At 43.5% G+C, this 25,150-nt stretch overlaps 1 protein-coding gene across 1 annotated transcript in view; it reads left to right on the top strand.

The window, feature by feature from the left end:
• Positions 1-4,225: 4,225 nt before the first annotated feature.
• Positions 4,226-25,150, top strand: part of PCNX2 (pecanex 2) — a 162,995-nt gene continuing 142,070 nt past the window's right edge. Inside the window, exons 1-5 of the mRNA XM_064158542.1 lie at positions 4,226-4,674; positions 11,552-11,757; positions 14,865-14,979; positions 17,482-17,518; positions 18,355-19,641. Coding sequence (XP_064014612.1) covers positions 4,417-4,674; positions 11,552-11,757; positions 14,865-14,979; positions 17,482-17,518; positions 18,355-19,641 — 1,903 coding nt within the window. The 5' untranslated portion in view covers positions 4,226-4,416. The remainder of the gene's footprint in view (positions 4,675-11,551; positions 11,758-14,864; positions 14,980-17,481; positions 17,519-18,354; positions 19,642-25,150) is intronic.

Here is a 25,150-nt window from a genome sequence, read left to right as displayed (position 1 = left end):
CACCTGCCACCGCCGAGCGGGAGCCGCGGGAGGGGAGGGGGCGGGGCCCGGGGAAGGGGCGGGGCCCGGGGAAGGGGCGGGGCCCGGGGAAGGGGCGGGGCCCGCCCAGCCCAGTCTCCGCCGCCGAGCTCCGGCAGGTAGGGCGCAAGCGCGCGCGGGGCGATTGGGTTGGGGAGTGGCGGTGTCCCGCGAGCTGCCTCCCGCCTCCGCGCCCTGCCCCGGGGATTGGCCGCCGGCCGTCACGTGGGGGCGCTGGCCGCCGCGGGGGCGCGGGGGCAGGTAGGTGCCCGCGCCCGCCCTCCCACGCGCGCAGACTGGCAGGCTCCGGCCGCCGCGGGGGGCGGGGCGCTGGCGGGCGCGCGGCTGAGGCGTCCGCTGTGGTCGTGCCCGGCTGCGGCCGTGCCGCGACAGAGGCTGCCGCGTCGCGCTGCGGGTACAAGTGGCCCGGTCTGACCCTCCGCCACGCTAAGGAGAGTGGCGGAGGGCCGCAGCGCTGGGTGAAGTGGCAGCTGTGACTCTGCCTAGGCCCTAGCCAGGAGCCTGCTCTTGCCTGTTTAGTCCCTCGGGGGCAGCGCAGCAGGTCGAGAGTTCGTGCTCCGCCAATAGGTTAGGCTTTCCGTTGCAGTCTTGTGGCTTTACCGAAATAAAAGACAAGCTGTTTCTAAGAGACCGAGGTTCCTTAGTTCGTATTCCCCCTTACACCTGCCACTAGCGCTCATCAGCTCTCTCCTGTGCTGGTTGTTCCATCCGGAGGAACATTTCAGACTCAGGCGGCCTCGACTGGATGTGGTGTGATTAAAGAGTCTCTCAACAGGAGTTTGCCTGGAAATAGCAAATACTCTATATTTGCTATTTTAGATAGAGATTTTCTAAATAATCTAAAGATTTTCCTGGTTTTAAGTGAAATACATGGTCTCACTTTCTAAACTATGTAGTTGTTTCGTTGCAGGTAAGAGAGAAGCGTGTGGGCTGTGGACATACTCTTGTCAGCAGTGTGGGATGTGTGGTTCAAAGCAGGAGATGTGTTTTACATCCCCAGAGTTGATACACTTTGTACTGTGGAACCTGTGGCTCTGGACATGGCTACTGCCTTGAGGTGGACAGAAAAGGCTTGGAGAAGCTATCAAACCACACTGCTAGGTAGAATAACCTAGTGTGATGAGTGCTGCTCAACTTCTCACACAAAAAACCATCCAGACTACTGTACATTCCTATATAAACACAAAAATCACAGCTGTATATCACAGTCCTGTGGTTCTGACATAAAGACAGTAATTAGAAAAAAAAAATACAGCACCAAAACGTTGTAATTTGTTGTTTATCCCAATCTAAATTGTGCCTTCAGTTGTACACACAAGGCAAAAAAAAAAAAGGCAGAAAATGGCTTACTGAACTATGTTAACAAAAAAAGAAAGAATGCAGAACCAGCACGTCTATCAAGTCTTTTCCCACTTCCTTTAATATAAGAGATTGCCTTGCAGCTATTCAGAGAGATAATTGCAAGCCCTTTCCTTATCTGCATATTTGTCTTATTATAAGCCATAAAGTATGTTGTAATACAAGCATTCTGCCACACAAATTCCACCTTGAACTTAATCTGTTATCTAAAAGAATCTGCAGGAACTAATTTAGTGTGGAATGTTTTGGGTCAGACAAGGTATTGGTTGCACTACAGTGAAAAGTTTAAATATTTGTTTAGACCTATTATTCCAAGAGTTGCTCTCTGAAGTAGCAATTGCTACCCTCGGGTTGTTTTTTGTTCAGTGTTTCTGCAGCACTTAGTGCTCTAGTATATTGGTAAATACTTGTTTCTAGGAGTTCTAATAATGGAAATAATTTTGTAAAGAACATTGTGAAGTGCCTGTCATTTTTCTGATGGCACCACCTAGTGGAGTCACTGCTGAGAGGAACAACGTATGGAAGCCAAAACCTTCGGCATTGGCATCTCTCCAGAGAAAAATGGTTGCATTTTTCATCCTCAGCATCCTTGCAGCTGTAGATGTGGTACAGTGCATCTCTGTTGTGTCTAGAACACACATTCTGAGCTGTAAGTTACAGGAACTCTTCATTCCTGAAAATTCCATCATACCAAAAAATACTTGATGTCAGCATTGTCTAAAGATGAGGGAGAGCTGAAAGATCCAAATGACAGGTGACAAATCACCCAAATAAGACCCAACGCTATATCAACTCTGATGAAGCCTTCACTATCTGGGGCCTCCAAATAATAACTCACAGGAGTGAGAGGTCACAAAACTGAGAAGTTTTTGAAGAACCATTTAATTTCTACCTTTGCTTACCCATCTGTCTTTTTTGGACCTACGTGTGTAAATGTTCCTGCTGCCAGCATATCTGTGGAAAACAACTTCTGTAGTTTCTGAGACACTTACATTTTTAGTTATTCCACATTAAAAATATAATCTATACCCAGTTACTGCACTTGATTCAGTTGTTACATTTGTGTTAACAAACTTTAAGGAATCTGCAAATGGTAAAAATACAGATTTTCTGCTCAACTAGGAAGTTAAGTACACAGGAGTAGCATACAACACATGTTGCCTCCTTCACACAGATCAGGAGACTTTATTGCTTACCCAGGGCACACCAAGTGAATACCCAGGCCCCGTGGCTACAGATGCACAGACATCTGAGCGTGCTAGCACTGCTGAAGGCAACGATGCCATTCCTCCCCTGCTCCCAGCTGCTTGTTCATGCTACTGTATCATCCCTCCCATCAAGCCAACTCAAACATCCAGCATGGCCACATTACCCACAACATCAGGAAATTAGCTGAGATGTGGTGTGATAGCTCACAAGTGCGATTATTTATCAGCATCTTTTGTCTCTTACCTTTGTCTTTAAAAAGGCACACCAGGACAGAACATTTAGTCCATGAGACTAGTGTGTTAGGAACAGTGAAAGTAGGGTAAATTTGATGAAGTAATGTGCAAACTTCTTGGCTGCCTCCACTTCATACATTTATCCTTCACACAAACGACTGCAATAAACAACCATGCATGTGGGAAAGTCTCTAGAAGGGATTAACAAGAAGCGTACAATTGTAGTTCACATCTACCTTCTGATGGCAGAGGTGACAGAGAGGGAGTGCTGTATACAATGACCTCTGGTGTTCGCAGCCCAGCCTTACACCTTTTCTTCCTTCAGAGGTATCCTATGGGTTATGCTCGAGTATCCTAGAATAACAGAGTCGTTAAAGCTAGAAAAGACCTTTTAAATGATTGAGTCTCCTCGTTAATCCAGCACTGCCAAGTCCACCACTCAACTGTGTTCCTAAGCACCCCATCTACACACCATCTAAATATCTCCAGGAATGGTGCCTCAGCGACTTCTCTGGGAATCCTGTTCCAATGCTTGACAATGCTTTTAGTGGTGGTTTTTTGTTTTTGTTTTTTTTTTTTTTTCCTTAATGTCCAATCTAAACCTCCTCTGGTGCAACCCGAAGCCTTTTTCTCTTGTCCTATCACTAGTTACAGGGGAGAAGAGACAGACCGTCACCTCACTACAACCTCCTTTCAGGTACTTGTAGAAAGCAAGAAAGCAGTAAGGTCTCGCCTCAGTTTCCTTTTCTCCGAACTGAACTCCAGTTCTTTCTGCTACTTGACATATCACTTAAGCACTAGATCTTTCACCAGTATCCTTATGCCCCATCCTTCACTACTTTTAGCCCCTCTGCCCGAGGTTTCCGCTTAGCTCCATCCTCCATTTCAGCCCCATAGTCATCCATGTCCTCTGCTGTGCTTCACACTCCTACGTTTCCCTGTTCTCACATACCCCTTCACTCGGTTAAGTTAAAGTCGGTCATCATGAAGTTCTCTAGCACAAGGCAGTCTGTTTTACCCTAAAGGCATTCTTGAAAGAAACCGAGTTGGTTTAACGGATCAGCTCTATCTGCCTGCTCAAATTACAGCTCAGAACAACACGAAAAGGTCAACACTCATATGAGACCGATCTCAAGGTTCGAAAGTACCAGGGCACGAGTCCCAAAGTAAAATTAATAACCGGCAACGAAAGCAAGGCGGCGGGGAGCGTGACGGTGAAGAGCAGTCCAGCTGGCTGACGCCGGTGCTACCCCTTTGCCGCGCAGTTTTCGCACCTGCGAACCATTCCCGCATCCGCGCAGGGCGGGACGCCGCGGTGACGGACGCCCTGCGCCACACTTGCTCCCCTCCCCCGCCGCGGCTCGGCCCGGCCCATCTCCGCCCTGCGGCCTCTGTGCGTTGTTGCTCTTTACTAGCAGCTGGGCTCGGCCCTCCGTCCGGCAGGGGTCCAGCGCCCCCTGCACCACGGCGAAGGCGAGCGGGGCACTGGACTCGGGGACGAGTGGGGGTGGCCCGTGGAAGCAACCTCCCGGAGGCGGCAGCGGCGGCGGCGCTCGGGGTGGGGCAGACAGGCGGGATGCTCGGCGTCGCGGGGCACCATGGGAGAATCCGCAGGCGCCCGGCATGGCGGCGGCGGCGGCAGGCGGCTGAGGGGCGACGGTGGCGGCGGAGGGGAGCCACCATGGTGTCACCGGCCGCGCGGCTGGTGGGGCTGGGCGTGTGGGCGGCGCTGACCGGGGGCTGGTACCACGACCCGGAGCAGGGCGCCTTCACCAACAGCTGCCACCTCTATCTGTGGCTCTTCCTGCTGACGCTGCCCATGGCCCTGCACCTGGTGAGACCTAGTCCGGGGCGCGTATGGGGCGGCGGTGGGGTGGGGTGAGGTGTGCGCCGCGGACCCCAACCTGGAGGCACCTGCGGCAAGGCCATGACCGCAGGGGAATATGTAGTGACCCCGAGGCGGTCGTGTATGTATGTGTGTGTGTGCGCGTTTGGAAATAGGCTCGTTGGGTTTTACGTGAAGATCTTGTGTCTAAGGGTTACCGGGCTAAGGACGCCAGGCGCTAGTCTGAGGCCGGGCATTTTACCGCTTGGGAAGGGGTGCACCGTAGGCATCTACAAATGCTGGGGCGTTTGCTCAAAGAAACTCCTTTAGAAAGACTTCTTGTTTGGGTTTTTTTTTTTTTTCATGTCTAAATCAGCTTTGCCTGCTGAGAAGGGCAAATAAACGGAAAAATCCAAATAGCATGTAATTAATATGCTTTTCTGAATGGCACTGGGGAGTCACACGGCTTTTCGTGACTGAAATTTAAACGTTGCAAACAAATAGTTTTTATAGCTAGAGTCTGTTTGCCAGGCTTTAACAATAATTTTTTTCCAAAGTGTGAAACTTTTCCTCTATTTTACTGTGTTTTCCAACTGTGTGAGGAAAGCTGAGAAGTATAGCTTGCTGGATGGTTGCTTCTATTCAACGGTGTGCACTTAAGTGAACCTCGCTTAGTATCGCTTCCAATAGTTTTCACCTGTCAGGTTCTCACAGCGACTCAACTAAATTCTTAACTAAGTTCTGTAGACTTTTTGGTTGTGTGCTGTTGAATAGAATTTCTAAATGGGTCTCTTTGCACTCTATGGTCATATTTTCAAAGGGCATTCACAAATCCTTCTGCAAACCCAGTGAAACCCAAATATTGTGTTTTTAACAGTCAGTTGATATACTGTATTTTGCGGTATGAGTTGCAGTTAATGCTTGTAAGCGTGGCTCCTAGATGTAACATATAGCAGTATTTTGACTCACAGAGTCTATTTTTCATTCAAACCATCGAGATTCTTAGGTTGTGGCATTTATTTCTAAGTGGTAGGTGTGATTAGAAAGGGAAAAAAAAAGGTTTATCTTCTTCCAGTTGATACAAGTTGTGGTATGTATCTGAAAGAATATGTATTTTCTTGTGGGGAAACTTCTGAATTGATAGCATGGACAAAGGCATGCAGCATTGCAGAAACAAACACTGGATACAGCAATTGTAGCTTGGAAAGTAATTATTCAAAAGGAAGGGGAGAGAAACCTAACTTACCTACTGAACTCTTGGGCTTTGTCTTTGCCTATCTAGATGAACTTGCTGTTTGTATGGACTGACATTCTGATGAATCATCTGGTTAAATGCAGAACCTGTGTTCTTGAGCTAATATATTGCTATGGGAATTCTTTATCCTTGATAAGAATAATGAATCTATTATGCTGACTGCCTAGGAGTGTAATGATGTCCTTAAGTATTTGTTTGCTTGCTTTTAAGTGACTGGACTTTGCAAGACATATGCTTTCCCTTGAGAAACCTGCATGTGCTTTTTTTAACTGAAAGTTTTCTTTGGGGAATTTGATTTGTAATATGATATTCAGTAACGTTTGGGGTGATGATTATGTTGCCTGCTTGACACCAATAGGTTTGGATTCAGCTAAAGCAGTCACTGATGTTTCTTGAAATGGCAAAGTCAAAACAAATCAGAGTACTGCTTTTCAAAATTTTCCTTTTGCTTGGGATAATCTTAGTCGTGCTTTTGTCCAAGTCAGAAAGTCTGACTGAAACAGTTTGATCTGCAGGAATTGGCAAAACTCATCCAGCTGTTCTTAGATTTTTCATACCTGTGCAGATAGAGGATTTGATTCACTGGCTTTGTCAGCATAGTTTACTCTGATAACTAATCGTCCCATTATTAACTTCTGCACCCCTGAAAGTGCAGATCTGTGTTTCTGTCACTTCCTTTTCTTTCTCATCCATCCTTTGGATAAGTACATATGTGATTTAAAATGTAATTTAGATACTACTTGGAGCTTCATTGCTGTTAAAGTCAACTTTCAAAATTTTAATGAGATCTCTTCTAACTTCTCTGTGTCCACTCTCATGATAGATGAAGAAGTAAAATTACCTTATTCCATTAAAGAGTCCAGGGTTCCCAAATGTTTTATGCATGAAAATAGTGGTAATTACTATACAAAGCACTGGGCTGAACTCAGTCCTGGTGAAGTATCAGTGACCGAGAGATGCAACTTTGGGAATCCTTGTATCATAGCTTATTTTAGAAGTCACAAGAGGCAGCACATTTATGTTTTGTTGAGTCCCCAGAATGACTTAGTGGGAGTTTCTTCTGTCTGCTGGACAGGAAGCCCTTGAACTGATAGGGCTATTACTTCTGACGCATTAAATCTTCAAATCATGCTGTGATAGGAGAAGTACAACATGGCAGTATAAGGGTGTGGGCCCATAAATTGCTCAGAGGTAGACTGTAATAAAACCTGCAGTGTGTTGGCTGCTTCCAGTTCCATTTTGCCACACTTTACCCCAATTTATTTCTCTGTAAATGTAAGGATATGTATACCTCCACGAAAGAGATGTAGTCTATGCTGTACTTTATTGTGTAGTAGGATGCACTCTTCCAACTGAGTGTGTACCCCTAGAATTTTTTTTTCCTGCCTGTTCTCTCACATGTTTTATACTGGGTGATGGGCATCTCTTGGTTAGTAATTCAATTAAATTAACAAAAAATATTTATATTTGTCTTCAGTGCTCTGCCTCCCACTCTCCACAAGCCAAATGGTAGTAGTTGACCTCATATTTATTTGGCACTTCCCACATTTGTGTTCTGTAGCACCCCGAGACAGTGAGGCCCAGGTGCAGCACAGTCTCACTTTGGAGGTGGCATGGATACATATGGGTAGAATGGAGTTTAATCATTCAGTCCAATATGCAAGGTGTGGTGTTTTGTTCAAAGGTTACACACCTTTGTATTAGAAAGTATATGTCTCACTCACCTCTGCCTTTGTGCTACTCAAATAATGTTAGGAGACATGTACAAGAGTTTGGCAGTTCCTCTGGGAGAGACAGACTATCCAAGTGAAGGTCCTCCCTTCATGGGCAGGTCAACTCTGTTGTGTTTGCAAAACATTTGGAGCCAGGCTGCATTTCTGCCTGTGATGCCATGCTGTTTGGGTATGAAGTAGAGCAAAGGAAGCTACTGGAAAACAAAAAATACATCATAGTAGAGTTTTTAATTGGGTGAGGGCAAAGGAAGCTGAAACTGCAGCTTCCACAGAAACCTGTGGGGTGTTATGAAGCCCATTTTGTTATGAATTTATATTTGTGGATTTTTTTTTCTAGCTTCTAATAAGATGTTGGGCCAGGTGAAGCTTTTCATGTCACTGGGGTGGTATTCAAAAGGCCAGAGTTCCTCTGATTTTAAAACCTCGTTTCCATAGGAAACCAGGCTAATTATAACTACAATGGATCAAAAGTTACTCTGTCATACAATTCCTCGGTAGTCAATGACTGAATTTCTCCATAGCTCAAGCAGGTTTGATAGCTTTCACCTATCTGTACCTGGGAACATGAACTTCAGTCATATGACACTTATGCAAGAGGCCTGATTAAGAAGATAGAGGACTTTCCATTCTCAGCTTCATCTTTCTCCTTATTCCACATGTGGGCAGGGAGCAAGCTGCAGACTTGTGCTACTTAGCTTGTTTCAAGATTCAGAATATTAAAGATGCACTGGCCTTATTATACATGGGCAGACTTGGGCTTGTGAGCATGCATGGTATATATGTGAAGGAATGCTATATATCTTAGGCAGAAGGACAGGAAGACTACAGCTGGGCTGATGGCACAGCTCTGGTAGTTGTGGTCACAAGGTAGAGATGAGGACATGCAGCACTCAGCATTTGCTAAAACTGGCTCTTTTTTCCACTTAGAAGTGTGGGGGCTTCCTTTGATCCTCTCTTGTAGCGTGCTCCCTGCCCATCCACCTTACTGGATGTCTATTTTTGTTGTGTCCTCTTGACATTACTCAATATAATATTTATAAAGCTTTATGAATATTGCCTATGGAGCATTTCTCTTCTAGTGGCTCACTCTGAGCTGTTACTTAACAAGCAGTTAGCCTGTGCATTTTACCATATAGCTGAAAGAGATTTCTTGGAAAGAGAACAAATCTTTCTTTTGAACAAATCATTACAGATATTTGGCTGTCATTCTTTATGAAACCAAGTAATTTTTAACTTGTGTTTTGTGAGTGCATTAGTCAAAAAACATAAATTCTTCAGCTTCTCCCACCAAATCTTATACCCTGAGAGCATGGCCTTGTAAAATGATCCTCTTTCTGGCCTGAGTTTGCTAAATAACTGAAGGGTATGGTTAGTTTTGGCATATACATAGTACCACAAAGTACTCTCTTAAGAGAATAAGCCTCAACTTGTAGAAAGTAGTGTCTTTCTTATTAGGGATCATGAGTAGTACCTGCATGCTAAACAGCTTCTCCACTTTTTTTGCAGTAGAATATTATCACAGCATCATCAAGGTTGGAAGAGACCTCATAGATCATCAAGTCCAACCCTTTACCACAGAGCTCAAGGCTAGACCATGGCACCAAGTGCCACGTCCAATCCTGCCTTGAACAGCCCCAGGGATGGCGACTCCACCACCTCCCCGGGCAGCCCATTCCAGTGTCCAATGACTCTCTCAGTGAAGAACTTTCTCCTCACCTCGAGCCTAAATTTCCCCTGATGTAGCTTGAGGCTGTGTCCTCTCGTTCTGGCGCTGGCCACCTGAGAGAAGAGAGCAACCTCCACCTGATTCACATTGTATATGAATCAGAATAGTCATAAAAAAGGGTTTGCCTGCAAATTTCTGTATGTGCATCTTGAAGATGTGAAGTCCCACTAAGCCAAAAGCTGCAGCAGAATAGCAAACCACTTGCTTGTAATAACACAGAAATGATTCAACATACTCATTTCAATAGCAAGAAAAACGTGGTGACATTTTTTTAGAGATGAACTAAGTGTATCTTGTTCCCTTCCCTGCACCTGTGTGGTCAGTGTGCTTTATTTACAAATCTGGAAGTAATTCTAATCTTCTGCATCCCAATGCTCCTTGATCTGCAGTGCTGATACTTAAAATGATAGATTTAAACCCAAACTGAAGGCCATTTAAAAGGTCAACTTCAGTAGGCTTTTAGCAATTCCTGAGCATTGAAAAACTCTCTCTCTTCCCACCTTCTCCCCTTCAACCCTTCAAAATTATGCAGAGATTTAGTAAATCTCTGTTAAAAAAAACCCAAAACTAAAACCTTATTAGAGATTAAAGTCATTATGAGATTGTAACTAAGTAATGACAATGTCATAAGGGCATTCCAGTTCCATGACTATAATGATAAAGGCCTTGAGGGTTTGTCTGTTTGTAACTGCAAGTGTCCATTGCTATGATTTGCCATTTTGCTGTATGAATTTACTTATAAAAATGGTCATTTATCATAGAATCAACCAGGTTGGAAGAGACCTCCAAGATCATTCAGTCCAACCTAGCACCCAGCCCTGTCCAATCAACTAGACCATGGCACTAAGTGCCTCAGACAGGCATTTTTTTAACATCTCCAGGAATGGTGACTCTATCACCTCCCTGGGCAGCCCATTCCAATACCAATCACTCTCTCTGGCAAGAACTTCCTCCTAACATCCAGCCTAGACATCCCCCAGCACAACTTGAGACTGTGTCCCCTTGTTCTGTTGCTGGTTGCCTGGGAGAAGAGGTCGACTCCGATGTGGCTACAGCCTCCCTTCAGGTAGTTGTAGACAGCAATGAGGTCAGCCCTGAGCCTCCTCTTCTGCAGGCTAATCACCCCCAGCTCCCTCAGCCTCTTCTCACAGGGCTGTGTTCCAGGCCTCTCACCAGCTTCATTGACCTTCTCTGGACACGTTCCAGTATCTCAGCATCTCTCTTGAATTGAGGAGCCTGGAATTGGACACAGGACTCAAGGTGTGGCCTGACCAGTGCTGAGTACAGGGGTAGAATAACCTCTCCTGTCGTACTGGTCACACTCTTCCTGATGCAGGCCAGGATGCCGTTGGCTCTCTTGGCCACCTGGGCACACTGCTGGCTCATCTTCAGCTACTATCTACCAGTACCCCCAGGTCCTTTCTCCCTGGCTGCTCTCCAGCCACTCTGTCCCCAGCCTGCAGTGCTGCTTGGGGTTGTTGTGGCCAAAAGAACTTTACAGGCTATATTTGACTGTAATTAATTTTAATGACTGAGAAATATGTTGCTCACCTAAGCAAATAGAAAACAGAGCTGAAAACCAATAATTATCAACTTTACAAAAATAACTCAGAGTCTGCCTCTTTAACTGCATTTTGTTCATTTGTTTGACAAGTCCAAATGAATTATTTAAAACACTTCAACAGTAAAGGTACTCAGGAACGTGTTGTGTAGTGTTTGGAAAAGGAGATCAAACTACAGCATTTTACTTCTAAATCGTAACTGAGAAGCAGGGTAAGATGACAGTTTCTCAAAAGGTGCTTGGAGATAAATACTGCTTCATTTTCTGTGTGTGTTTTAAGAATTTCATAGTTAAGGGAAGGCTGCAGCTGCTTTATGTAGTATTTTAAGAGGTTTAACTATGTTGATGTTACTGATTTTTGTTACTAAATAAATGATGCCCACAGCTCATCAAAAGGAGGGTAACTCTTGTAAAATTGTTTGCAATCTGAGCAAATGCTTAGACTTCTTTTGTTGGGTTGAACACAAGTGTACTGTGTGAAGATACACTCCCTGTTGCAGTTCTGAAAGTCTGTAGAGGTACAAATAGTAGACAATAAAAATTACTTTAGAAATTCTGGTGGCATCTTCTCAAAATAAACTGCAATCATTATGTCTTTATTTTCCCTGTAGGCTTTTCCAGCAAATGCAGTTACAGTTTTTGTGTACTGCAGCTTGGTGACAGTGTTCTTCACAGTAATAAAGGTGATCAGCTACCGCCTGCACCTGATGTTTGACAAAGGTGAAGTAATTCAACAAAAGCTCTCAAGAAAAAATGGAGAGCAGTGTAAAGATACAGAGGTTCCAGAAGGAAACACAGTCGAGCCCTCAATTCATAGGTAAGGTTTTCATTGCACATTGTTGGTACGTTCTGTAAAACAACATGAGCTTGCACCATGGTCCCACGTAGTAGAGGTGCCTCTTGACCATAGGAGAACTTCCTACGGTTCTGAGGGACGGCACTTTGAAACACCTGCTTAGTGCTTTTATTTTCAGCGGCTGCAGAATGCTTCTGGTGAAGCAGGCAGAGCTGCATCCAATTTAGAGAATGGGGAAGCAGCTGGGCACAGTGAAGACATTAGGAAGAAACTTTAGCAGGCAGAGCTGCATCCAGTTCAGAGAATGGGGAAGCAGCTGGGCACAGTGAAGACATTAGGAAGAAACTTTAGCAGGCAGAGCTGCATCTAGTTCAGAGAATGGGGAAGCAGCTGGGCACAGTGAAGACATTAGGAAGAAACTTTAGCAGGCAGAGCTGCATCCAGTTCAGAGAATGGGGAAGCAGCTGGGCACAGTGAAGATAGTAGGAAGAAAATTGCCTAGGAGATGCCAAAAGACCTTGGAGAAAACCGGGGAGAAGTTTTCTGGAGAAGCCTTAAATACTTGCTCTTTCTTCTTGTTTCTGTGATTATGTGCTGTGAAGAGGAGAGGATGTGGCTTGCACCTCTTGGCTAAGGAATTACTTTTATATCACAGCTGTGAAAACCTGAGCTCATGTTGCCTCTGTGTGCTTGTAGTGCTTCTGTCTCAGATGAAACATAGGTGAATGAGTTGCTTTTCTGTCTTATGCTTTATCGTGATTGCCTATGATGCTTCTGGGGTCCTGTTCGTGAAGAAAGCTGGAACTGTATTTCTCAGGGGCATTTGGTGGGTATTTACAGCCTCTCCACTGAAAAGCCATGTGCTGTGTCTTTGCTGGCTTCTTCCAGGTTGAAGTGGTATTAAAGGTAAAGATAGTACTGGGCTAAGACTTGTACTGACTGTTCCCAGATTGGTGTATAGGTCCTGTATTCCACTGCACACTTTTTGGAATAAATGGGAGCTCTCTCTTCCTGTTTTTTTCAAGCTTGAGTCATACAAACAAATGAAGCTGTCAAGCAGTTGCCAGTGTTCTCAGGTGTTACGACAGATGTGAAAAAATGCTGAAACAAGGTACATACAATAGTGATGACAGAATGGAAATATCCAAACATAGCTTAAACTGAATAGGTTTGTTAGGCTTCTTTAGATGGAGACCGCTACATAAAAGAACTTACTCTGGGTATTTTTTGTTTGTGCATTTGCAGTTGCTATTGATAGCTCTGTGCAAGCTAAGTAGCACCAGAATTATTTGTATCTCTATGCTACTGCAGTTCTGTGTCTTAACACATGCACATTTGTGCTGCACTCCTGGCAGTGACACTGCTGGGAGCGTCAAGGTCTGTGTGCATTGAGTCTCTTCCTGAGTCTTCTTGAGAAATGCATCCTAAGTGTGTCACTAACCATATGAGAGACTTCCAGGCTCTTTTTCTCTTTAGCTCTCACCAGCTCACAGATCTCTTTCCTATTTACAGATGTCTGATACAGTTATGTAAGAGGCTTATCAGTTGTTCTAGCCCAACTGAAATTTAGGCAGAACCTTGATGTTCTCCACTGATTAATGAAATGAATGCAAACTTTAATTATCCTGCTTTTGTTCTGACTCAGAAGTAGAGGTAAAATCATTGAAAACTTGTCTGTTAAATCATGTAACTATTTCTCCTAGGAGGAAAATTCTCTGCTAGGCACAGAATTCTGTTGTTTAGTGCTTGATCAGAAAATAAAGAACTTAGTATTTTGACTAGATGGATGACAGAAGTTTTTAAACAGATCTTGATAGTTGGCAGGTTGCTTGAACAAGGTTTTGAAGCCAGCTAACTATAACAAAACAAAACCCAACCTGCACAAAGATGAGCAAGACACTCAACTTCTATATAGATGCAGTGTTTTAGAAATAAGGAGGTTTAGGAAAAAAAGGCAACCTTGCCAATAAGCAAAAAAGCCCCAACCCATACTTTTTGACATTGCACTATAGTGGGTTTTGTGTTTGGTTTCTTTTTTGCCTTTTAAATTTTCGTTTAGCTGAACTTTGTTGTGTTACACTTGAGAATGTGTTGGTTCTCATTAGTAAATCTTGTCCAAAAATACTTGCTTATATCCGTGGAAAGGCTGGTATAAAATATACATTATAAGAGTTAGTGGATAATTGAATGCATCTGCAAAGGAAATGATCAACAAGTTGCTGTAGAACATGTGAAATTTGTAAGGCATATGTGTTTGCCTTGGCTAAAACTTGGAGTATCCAGGGTGATCATAGAATCAACCAGGTTGGAAGAGACCTCCAAGATCATCCAGTCCAACCTAGCACCCAGCCCTATCCAGTCAACTACACCATGGCACTAAATAACTCATCCAGTCTTATTTTGAACACCTTCAGGGATGGTGACTCCACCACCTCCCTGGGCAGCCCATTCCAATGCCAATCACTCTCTCTGGCAAGAACTTTCTCCTAGCATCCAGCCTCTACTTCCCCCAGCACAACTTGAGACCATGTCCCCTTGTTCTGTTGCTGGTTGCCTGGGAGAAGGCTACTGATGATATGTGTTACATATTTTATAATACGTTACACATTGCATCTCAAATAGTTGTTTTGTGGGAGATTTGTAAATGAAGGAGCAGTTTGACAAGTAGTATGTACACAAGGGTACAGTCAAAGGACATAAAAAGCAAAAACTGTGAAAGGAGTAGTGTTTGACTTACATCTAATGAGAAGCCCCAAACAGCCTTTTGTGTACCAGTCAGTTATGTGTGTGTCAGGGAGTCTAAATAGCATTATATAGACATAAGGAGTTATTGTTGCATTTCTCATGGCAATGTTTTACTTCCTAAGACACCAGAATAATTTTATGCTGAGGACTTTAGAAAGTTTTTTCTTAGCAAGTTGTCTTGGGAGGGAGGAGGTGTGAAAATGGGGATACAGTATTTTTCAGCCATGTGCTTTTATCACTGGAGGGGAAAAATATGCTGTCACTTCACTGTGCTGTGATGCTTCTTCCTGCTCTGCTGCTATTCCTCAGCTTTCTCCCAAAACTCACTCTGATCACCTGTGGTAAGAAGCATTGCTTTAATTTAAATGTTGCTTGCTTTTCAGCAATAACGCTGGGAATAATGGTCTTGGTGAGACCCACCAAAATGACTCTACCCAAACAATTCATGACAGTTCAAGGGTACAGACTCTGCACTTGCAGAACTCACCTGGAGAAATGGTTAGTATGTGATTTTTCTCTAATATTGTCTTCACTTTCTGCCATCTGCAGCTTAACACACAGAGTTTTGTATTGCCAGGTAGTGATCACTTGAGGCATAGGTCTGCCCTCATGAGGGGGATGTGTCATTCTGTGGATCTGCTAGGTGTACCAACACTGCTGTTAGTGAGCCTTGTCCTAAATGTTTGAGTTTTGAAAGCTGAAATTGCTATACATAATTCTGCACTTCTTAAGAGGACCGTGTCTACCTTATAGATACCAAATGGCCTTTGTAAATCTTGCCAAGAGCAACGGATTTTCATGGCTGCTTTGAGAGAATAGAGAGCCTCATGCAATTAGAGCAGCCTGTCGTTGTCTCAGAAGAGATCTGCTTCTGGAGCATTAGTAATTTAGTCAGTTTTGCGTAACCAGACTTATTCTTACAAAATGAACCGAGCACACCTCATATTTAAAGCCTGAACCCTATTATTTACATCTAGGAGCTGTCTAGGTGAGGTTAATAAGACATATGTGCATTCCATGCCATTGGTTGTGCTTTCTAAATCAAATGTATAAAGTGATAAAGACATATGGAGATTATGTTATTAAAGAAGAAATAGGAGACACTCACAAGGTTGAAGAGTTAAGTACTCAAATTAAGGAACAGATAATACTGTCTGTGTAATCTTAAGATACTCCCTGTATATGCTGTGATAAAAATCTTTAATTATGTGAACCCATGCTATTTTTCCTACAGGAGTCCTGCCTCAGTCAGTGCAGAGGATGGTTAGTGATCTCTGAATAAATAGCTGTGTGATACTTCATTTTGTCTTCATATTCCTCCACCCCCACCCCATGTCCCTATTTACTGCAAACTATTCAAATCTCAGTCTGAATCAGAACTATTTCCTTATTTCCTCAAGTGTTTTTACCTCTTTGTAACATCTGTGTGATTCACAGACTTCAGTAGTCTTCTTTTATGAAGTAAAATACTTTTTCACCCTGTTTCTGTCCTAATCCCCAGTATTCTGGTATTTGTCCATTCTGCAAACCCATTTCTTCTTGGGATCTCATCCGTGTTTCCCACTCCCAAACATGTAGATTTAGTCTTGTCAAATTTCAGTTTTCTGTTCTTGCTGCTGGGATACCACTACGAAATTTTAGAGGTAGTAATTATTTTGTTCTAGTTTTGGTGCCAATCAGCTAGAATGGAGCCACTTTATTTTTTTTTTTCTAGTTATGTACTTGGGCTGTTGAATTTAGAGTCCAAAACTATTCCTCTAGAGTACCATGTTTAGTTTTCAGCTCTCTAGTGAGTTCCCACAGACGTGGGAATCCAGCAGAGGCCACAGAGGTGGTTGAAGAGTAAGGCAAATGAAGTATGAGGATGGGCAGATGGGATGTTTTAGCTCTTGTAAGGCTAAAACCTTTTACAGGACTAGAAGAGCTTACTTCTATCACCAGCTTCCTAGTGGTAAGATAAAGAGAAGATTGGGTATTCTCTTCTCAGAGGTGTCCAGTGATAGAATAAGAGACAATGGCTGCAAATTTCATCCATGGCAAGCTACAATTAGGTGTTAGATATAGTAATTTTTGGTGTATGGTTTGTTTGTTGGTTTTGCTTTGGGTATTTTTTTGTTTGTGTGGGTATTTTTAGGGGGTTTTGTTTTATTTTTTCCCTCTGCCAAGAGCATGGTCAAATACCAAAAGAGGTTACTCAGAGGTTGTGAAAATCTCCAGCTTGGGAGGTATTCAAAGCTCTGCCGGAGATGGCTCTGGGCACCGTGTTCTAACTGTAACTGCTCTGTATGTGTGTGATGGAGGGGATTTCAAATAAACAATCTCCAAAACTTCCCTGCAGTGAGAATGAATCTATGATAATTGATTCTATTTTTCTACTCAGAAATTGTTAACAGGTATTAAGGCCAGACTTTTTGTTTTAGCTCTTTGAAACCATGTAGCTGAAATGTGGGGAGATTCAGACTGGGCGTGAGGAGGAAGTTCTTCACCATGAGAGTGGTGAGAGCCTGGAATGGGTTGCCCAGGGTGGTGGTTGAGGCCTCATCTCTGGAGGTGTTTAAGGCCAGGCTGGATGAAGCTCTGGCCAGCCTGCTCTAGGGTAGGGTGTCCCTGCCCATGACAGAAGGGTTGGAACTAGATGATCCTTGTGGTCCCTTCCAGCTCTGATTCTGTGATTCTATTCTATGGGCACACTGTGTTCCTATATACCTGGATCAGGCAATGCAAAAAAAAAAGAATTGAAAAAAAATCTTATATTTCATTTTTTCCCCCCAAACATCACACACAATTGCAGTGAAGCAATTTGGAGCATGACTGTTCTATAACCATCTCCCTCACCCACCCCTTGCATTTTGTTCAAGGTACATGTCCAAATTTCAGTGCTATTAAACAACAGTGTTCTAATTAACCTTTGATTAGCTAGCTGTGACATTGATAGGTGTTTTTTTTCCAGCAGAATTTAACAAATGCTCATGCTAATTCTGTATGTTTCTTTATTTTTAGGAGTTGCCAACACGGGAAACCATTGAAGATCTCAGAGGTATCCTAAATGCTTTATATCCCTTTAAACATTTGCTTAATCATTGATTGCTCCAAAAGCATAAGGCAAAGAGGACCCCATGGCAGGTTTTGTTGTGCCTCATGTTAGGAGCTGGATGGAAAAATGAAGAGAATAAAATCTGAGGGGAATTTTAACAGATTAAGCTTTCTCAACAGTCACTCGAGGTGTTTAGGATGTAGCTTTTGAAGAGCTGCAAGTAACTCTCCTAATTTTGATAGAAGGAGATGAAAGAACTTTCTCCCACAATCTTGGGAAACTGCCTTTGTTTAGATTACCTCTTAAAACCCTTTAACATTTTCTGACTGTAGACTTGTGTTGAGATTGTTGACCTTCAGCTTTGTAGCGTATATTCCAGCATATCTTGCTCTTTGCCTACGCTTTCAATGCTTGAGATGCTCCAATATATTTTAGTTTGTTTCCTCTTCATTAAGGTTAATCACCATATAAATGAGACCACTTAAGAAAACGTACAAAATGATGTAACAAACTTCTGCCACACTGGCTTATTGTTTCTTTCATCTCTCCTTAAGTGGGGATGATTCTGTAAACCACTGTAGCTGTAGATGTTTCTTAAAGTATGTTGATTATTTAAATAAATAGACATGCTGTTACACCTGTCCTGACCTGAAAGGATTCCAGCTTGCATTTGTAGTATTTGACATGTAGCTAACAAAGATCCTTGCTTAGGAGTGGTTTTAATCAGCTACATCATCTGTGCTTCCTTTGCTTTACTCTGAATTGTATTGTGCTAGCAGAAGTTAATGCATAGTGTTCATGTTTGTGAAACATGTTCTATATGTGCTTTGTTTGGTTAGGTGTTACGGTATTAGAAGACCAGACTGCACCACTGGTTTCACCTACCTCACCCTGTGTCCAAGCAGATATATTACCTTTTTCTACAGCCTCTGCTTCAAGTGCCACCACATCAGCAATAGTGACAAAACCAGCTGCTATAGAAACACTTTCTGGGAATGAAATAATTGAAAAAGGAGAGAATGGACATCTGTGTGGACAGCTGTGTGGACAGTGTAGATCCCAAGATATTCTTGTGAACAGAGATGTAGCTAAAAACATCTCCAATATTTCTTCATCACAAGGTGATATTTTAAGAACTGGAGTTTCTTCAGAGCCATGGGACAGTGAAAATTCAGTTATTTCAGACAATTTGAATAATCCTAATAGCTACAAATTGCCAGATGGATCACCAGAGACAGGCTTTACCAGCAGCTGCCCACAGTGCAATTCCATTGCAGCCAAAGATCCTGAGAACTTGGAAAGTTCTTGCAGTGATGGCAGTACCCATGAAGACCTCGACTGCTCAGACAGTGAGACTACTGTTGCAGTTGTGGACAACTCTCTTCCTGTAGATCAACTGTGTGAGCCCATTAAAATTGTCATCACAATGAGTACTACGCCAAACACCACCTTCAGTGACCTAGCAGGCTCTGTCCACCTGAAAGCACTGGGAACTGAGAGACCAGGCCTTGAGTCTGGTATAGTTACAGCAGGTTGGCCAAGTCAGCAAACTAATGAACAGCTCAGAATCCCTGTTATCACTGTTGACCTGTCTGATGATAGTAAAGGTAAGACTTGCCTGGAAGTTAGTGAAAGTGAAAGAACTCCAGAAAACTTAAAGGCAGAGCTGTCATCCAACCAGTGCTCTGGCTATGAATCGGGTGATGCAGTAAAGGAGCACAGCAACCCAGCACATACTCCTTTGGAAACTAACACTTGTTCAGATCCAAATCAAGAAAATGCTTCTGAAAATGTTCAGACTGTGGATTTGGCATCTAAGGAAGACCTGCAAAACTTAGACCCACAGTCCTGTAGAACTGCTCATGAAAAGAGGCACATGCGGGTGCTGAGCGTAGACAGTGGGACAGACGTGCTCCTAAGTAAGAACTTGATGGATGTATCTGACAGAGAAAAGACCTTGCCAACTTCTAAATCTGATCTAGAAGCTAAGGAAGGACAGATGCCAAATGAATCTAATTTCCTAGAGTTTGTCTCCCTCCTGGAATCTATTAATACATCGAAGATGAAGGCATCTAATCAATCCACTGTTAAACTGGAAGCAACAAAGGAAAACGGGCACGTTGGAGGTATGATGCGTGGTCTACTTCTGGAATAAGGAGGTTGTGACTAGTTACATTATTTATAGCAGCTTATCCTGGGATCTGCAGTAGGGAAAGTTCCCAGAGAGCTGCTTGTGCTAATAGGGCCAGGGGAGGGCTGGGCTTGGTGGGACAAAGTGATTCAGTTCTTTGAATATTATTTTTTTCCTGAAGGATTTTCCTTTGGACCCAATAGGTGTACAGCATGGAACAGAATGTGTGTGTGGTGGGCATGCATTTTTGGAATACCAAAAATACCAAGATATGCATAGCTACAGTGTTACACTTGTCAGTGCCTGTCTTACCAGGTTCATGTTCAAGAGTTGTCTGTGTATGTTTGTAAGTATGCAAAAACCTGGAATCTGCACCAGTAGTGGTTGTGGTGCTTCAACTTTTAGCTTACATGCCTGTGCACACACACACACACACACTTAAACTTCCTGCACAGTTGTGGGTTGGTTTATAACTTCTTTTATTTTCTAATTAAAATAATCCTATTTGTTCTCAATAGGTGGGAGTTTGGGGGTTTTTTTTTAGTTACTTGAATTATGTGAGCTTTAAGAAGGAAATTTTGGTGGTTGCTTTCAGTGAGAACCTGGTATTTTAATGAAAAATGGTCTCTTCTCATGCAAATTCCTATTTAAAGGGCTTTTATTTAAAACAGCAACAAAAAAGTAGCTGTTTTCAAAACCTGTATGCAGTCCAGTTTATAGCTCTTATACAGAAAAATCTGGTTTAAAACTCTTGCCTAACTCTGTGACCCCGTTCTGTTAGGAATTCATGTTGGTAGTGTCTTTAGCAGCTCTCAGGCAAAGCTAGCAGGACTGTTTCATGAGTGTGTAAGATGTAGTGCAGTGAAAGCAGGTGCTGTCTCAGGACACTTGCCAAGTGGTCGGTGCAGTTGTTTCAGAACATTTGGGCCAAAGTTTCTTCTCCATCTCCAGAACATTTCATTCACTTTAAATACTATAGTAAACTATTCTAAAAGGGTCTGAGAGGCCTATTTTGCATGGAGCTTGGCACTCCTGTTTTACAGTGGTATCCCTGTCCATAGACAGGCTCCAGGAAGTCTGTTCCCCCACTCATTCTTGCAAGAACCTTTTGCTAGGTGAAAAAAGTCTCATGGTTTCAAAGTTTGTCAGGTACTTAAAAAGCAAATAAGAAATTCATACTCTTACCTTGTTAAAATTAAGCACATCTGTCTTATTTGTGTGTCATTTCCTTGTAGATTCCATTCATTGTTCATTTTGCCTGCCTTCTTCCTCCTATCTGTCTTATCCAATGCATTAGACTCTTATTCTTTCACTTCTGTTATTTTTTTTCATTCTACTTTACATTTCTAGTTCTGTGCCTTCCCTTCTCCATTCATCCTTTCAGTTTAGCCACTCCTTTCCTGAGCAACTTCCTTATTTGCCTTCCTCTTCATACTACTTCTCCCTTATTTTCCCCTCTGTCCTTCCTAGCAATCCACACTGTGGCTTTTCTAGGCTTTCCTACTGTCTTGACTTCACCTAAAGCTGTGGCTTCCCTATAGCTCACAGTCCCTTCTGTACTTGTCCTCCTCTTTATTCTCTAGTCGTGTTTTGCTTCTTCTAGGCCTGATGTCACAGTTCTGGTTTATCTTACTCATCTCTTCCAACTTCTCAGACTATTTGTTCTGCAGAGCAGTTTTTCTGTCCTGCTTTGAGTTTATGAACCTGCCTGGATGACTTCAGCCTATGTTCTGTGGTTGCTTAAGAGGTGTGCTGAGCAAGCCCTGCTTTTTACTGAAGCTCACTCAGCTGATTGCCTGCAGAGCCCAGGGAACCCTGTCAGCTACCCAGGGTGCAGGGGGCCATGTGTGGGGTCACCTCCTTGTGCAACAGCATGCAACAATATGAGGGGTGCAGCAAGCAGATTACGGCTTTTGCTATTCCTCAATCATAAAAAGGGAGTGTTTCCACAATAATTTGACTTCTGTGTGATGTAACTTAGCTGGAGGAAAGAAATTCTAAAACCATCAAAGGTAATTTTAAACACAAAAAGAGTGCAGCTCATGTGGAAAGGGATTTCAGCCAAGTAACCTAAGATAGTCTCAACAGCAAAGATTGCCGCTTGAAAGAAAGCAATGGGTGGTCAGAATAAATCAGATTCTGATTCCACAGTGAGCAAAAAATCCACACCCAAACAAAAAAGAAACAAAAGAAACATCACCATAAAAACAACCCCAGAACTTTGTCAATATGTGTAGATATTGTGCTTTATGTCTGGCAAATGAGATTCTCTTTACTGGAATCCAAGACCCTTAGAAAATGAGAGGACTCTGCTCTTCCCTCAAACTAAGCTGTTACCTAAAGCAGCCTGAGCTGAATTTCCTGCTTTCTTATTTTCTTAAGTCTGGATGCTTGTGAGATGGTGAAGGTGAGCCTCATACATGTATAATTAAGTATCCTTGCTCATTTCTGGTGTGAGCTCAGTGACTGTCACACTGAGGGAGAAGCAGAGCCAGGAAGAGGGAAGCCCTGCAGGAGTAGGGATTGTGGCTGTGGCTCCTGTTGGTGGCACTTTAGATGCGTGCTGTGGGAAAAAGAAGATCCAATCTGAACTCTTTAAACTATGGAGAGGTAGTTCAAAGGCAGAGTTATTTTCAAAAGCCAAGGAAGCTTTTTTTTTTTTTTTTAGGCTAGTCTGAATGTGCTGTTTGCTAAAATAAATTATTGTCATTACTGGTAGCTTCTCCACAATAAGGAATGAGAAACCTTCTAATTTGTGTACAGTCTTGCAATTACAAGTATGCTGTAACAAAATAGCATCTCAGAACAGATCTGAGTGAGCATTATTCCCACAATGGAGAGGTTCTTTAAAAAGTATGTGTGGGGAATACAGAGCAAGTCAAGCTATGTGCAAATTATTTTGAGGGAGGAGGTTAGTTGTGTTTGGGGTTTTGTTATTTTAGCTTTGCAAATTGACAAATTGGCAAAATCTGATAACAGATGCTTGGTCCAAAAGAGCATGAAATGCATTCCACAAAGGTGTTTGTTAGGCAGTGTGGGGAAAGTTGTTAGGTTCCTGGACAGCCAGACATTCAGAGCTGTGTGTAAGAGTGATGCCATTTTGCTTAATTTAGAGAAGGCAGGGAAATGTTCTCCTCAGGGCAGTCTTGCAAATGAGTGAATGCCATGTGTTGGTCTTTGTTATGGGTGCTCCCTCAGAACTTGTGAGTTCTCTGGACATGGAAGAGATTGCCCTGACTACATAAGCTTTTGCCAATAGACAGCTGAGTAAAAGGCAGTGCAAGAAAATTAAAGCCTTGCTTTATGCTCCCAAGGATGCTAGATTTAACACGCTGAAATACAGGATGGAAAAAAGCTGTCTAAGAGCTCTTCTGTTGCCACTCCACCTCTTCTAAAGCGTGAGAAAGTACTCCTGACACTGTTGCTAAAAATGACCTTCAGGCCAGTTTCCTTTCGGTTTTGAATCAAAAATGCCCAACCCACGTAATGAAAGCCTATTGAAGGACAGCTGCAAATTTTCTTCAGACTTGAAGAAGCGTAAGGAAAAGCTACTTTAAATCCATCTGACATCCCTGGAGCTGAGTAAGAGCAGGTACGCCTCATACGTATGCAGGGCAAAACCTCACGTGTGTCCTCTTTGGCATACTTGGCAAGCAATCTAGGACAGGCAGTGTTATCACCCAGGGAGCAAAGTTTACCATGGGAGTTGTAAGGACTGGCCTGGGAGAACCTCAGCTGGGACTACATGGCCTGAATTTAGATGTTTTGCAGGCTCATTTTGGAAAAGGTACTCATTATTCTGGGCAGTGCACAAACCACAATCTCAAGCAAGTTCTGGATCCCAAACAATTATCCTTCTCCTATGAAAAAATAAGACATACTCCTATGCATATTTTTAGACTCCACTTTTTTCCCCTGCATGTGAGGAAGAACACTATTGCCTGTCATATAATCATGGGGAAGAGGGATCTTGTGCATTGAGTCACCAGCCCAAATGTCAGCTGTGGTGGGAGGCGACAGCAGGGGACTTTGCTGGAAGGCAAGTAGCACCTAGGGTACAAAGCCTTGTCAGGTGCTAGGTCTTCTCTTGGAGCAGCTGTTTGCCATCCCTGACTCTCATGCCAGGGAGGGACCATGTAGCATTTGATGCAGCTCTTTTCATGGGGAGGAAATGGGGATGCTCAAGTCAATTCTCTGAACTTGATACTTGATGTGTAAGGCTTGAGAGGTTGAGATTTAGATACTTCAGTCTTTAAATCACAGAGTTAATAGTTTGTTTGACAAGGTTGACTGACACCTTTACAGAAACTGTGGTTATTTCAGAGGCCTGTATTGAGACAAAGTTGTTGGATTACTTGCCTAAGAGTTCAAAACCCTTGATTTGACTCCCAGAACTGCTGCAGGCATAGGAGATTGCTATGAGCAAATCTGTTCTGCGTTTGTCTCCTTGCTCTGTAATAGTTATGGTGAGCATTGCCAGTTTTTCCTATCCCTTCAGGATTAATCCTGATGAATGGATGATTCCATCTGATTCTTTGGTGCCCATGTTGGATTTCTGTAGCAGTTCTTGGGGGTGTTGGGTTCCCTGGGCTGTGCTGTTGCTTGATGGGTGACCAGATTTAATGTCAGTTTTTTCTTTTAACGTATTTAAAAATACTTGGCTCCATGTCCAAGTGGAGGCCAGTGGCAAGAGGAGTCCCTCAGGGATCAGTCCTGGGGTCAGTCTTGTTCAACATCTTTGTCGGTGCCATGGACAGAGGCACTGAGTGCACCCTCAGCAAGTTTGCTGACGACACCAAGCTGCGTGGTGCAGCAGGCAGGCTGGAGAGCAAGGATGCCACCCAGAGGGACCTGGACAGGCTGGAAAAGTGGGCACAAGACAATGTCACGAGGTTCAACAAGACCAAATGTGAGGTCCTGTATCTGGGTTGAGACAATGCCAAACACAAATGCAGGCTGGACAGTGACTGGCTGGAGAGCAGCCCTGAGGACAGGGACTTTGGGATGCTGCTGGTCAAGAAGCTCAACCTGAGCCAGCAGTGTGCTGTTGCAGACCAGAAAGCCAACCAGAGCCTGGGCTGCATCAGGAGAAATATGGCCAGCAAGGCGAGGGAGTTGATTCTCCCCTACTACTCTGCTCTGGTGAGACCCCTCCTGGAGTACTGCATCCAGTTCTGGAGCCCCTATTACAAGAGGGACGTGGAGATGCTGGAGTGTGTACAGAGAAGGGCCACGAGGATGATCAGAGGGCTGGAGCAGCTCTGCTATGAGGACAGACTGAAAGAGTTGGGGCTGTTCAGTCTGGAGAAAGAGGAGGCTCCCAGGTGACCTTCTTGTGGCCTTGTAATATCTGAAGGGAGCCTGCAAAAAAGCTGGGGAGGGACTTTTTAGGCTCTCAGAGAGTGACAGGACTAGGGGGAATGGAGCAAAGCTGGGGGTGGGGATATTCAGACTGGATGTGAGGAAGAAGTTATTCATCATGAGAGTGTTGAGAGCCTGGGATG

The sequence above is a fragment of the Pogoniulus pusillus genome, chromosome 18, assembly GCF_015220805.1.
Source record: "Pogoniulus pusillus isolate bPogPus1 chromosome 18, bPogPus1.pri, whole genome shotgun sequence".
NCBI classification, from domain to species: Eukaryota; Metazoa; Chordata; class Aves; order Piciformes; family Lybiidae; genus Pogoniulus; species Pogoniulus pusillus.
The sequence above is the reverse complement of the archived record's forward strand: the minus strand, read 5'-3'. Positions and strand labels throughout refer to the sequence as shown.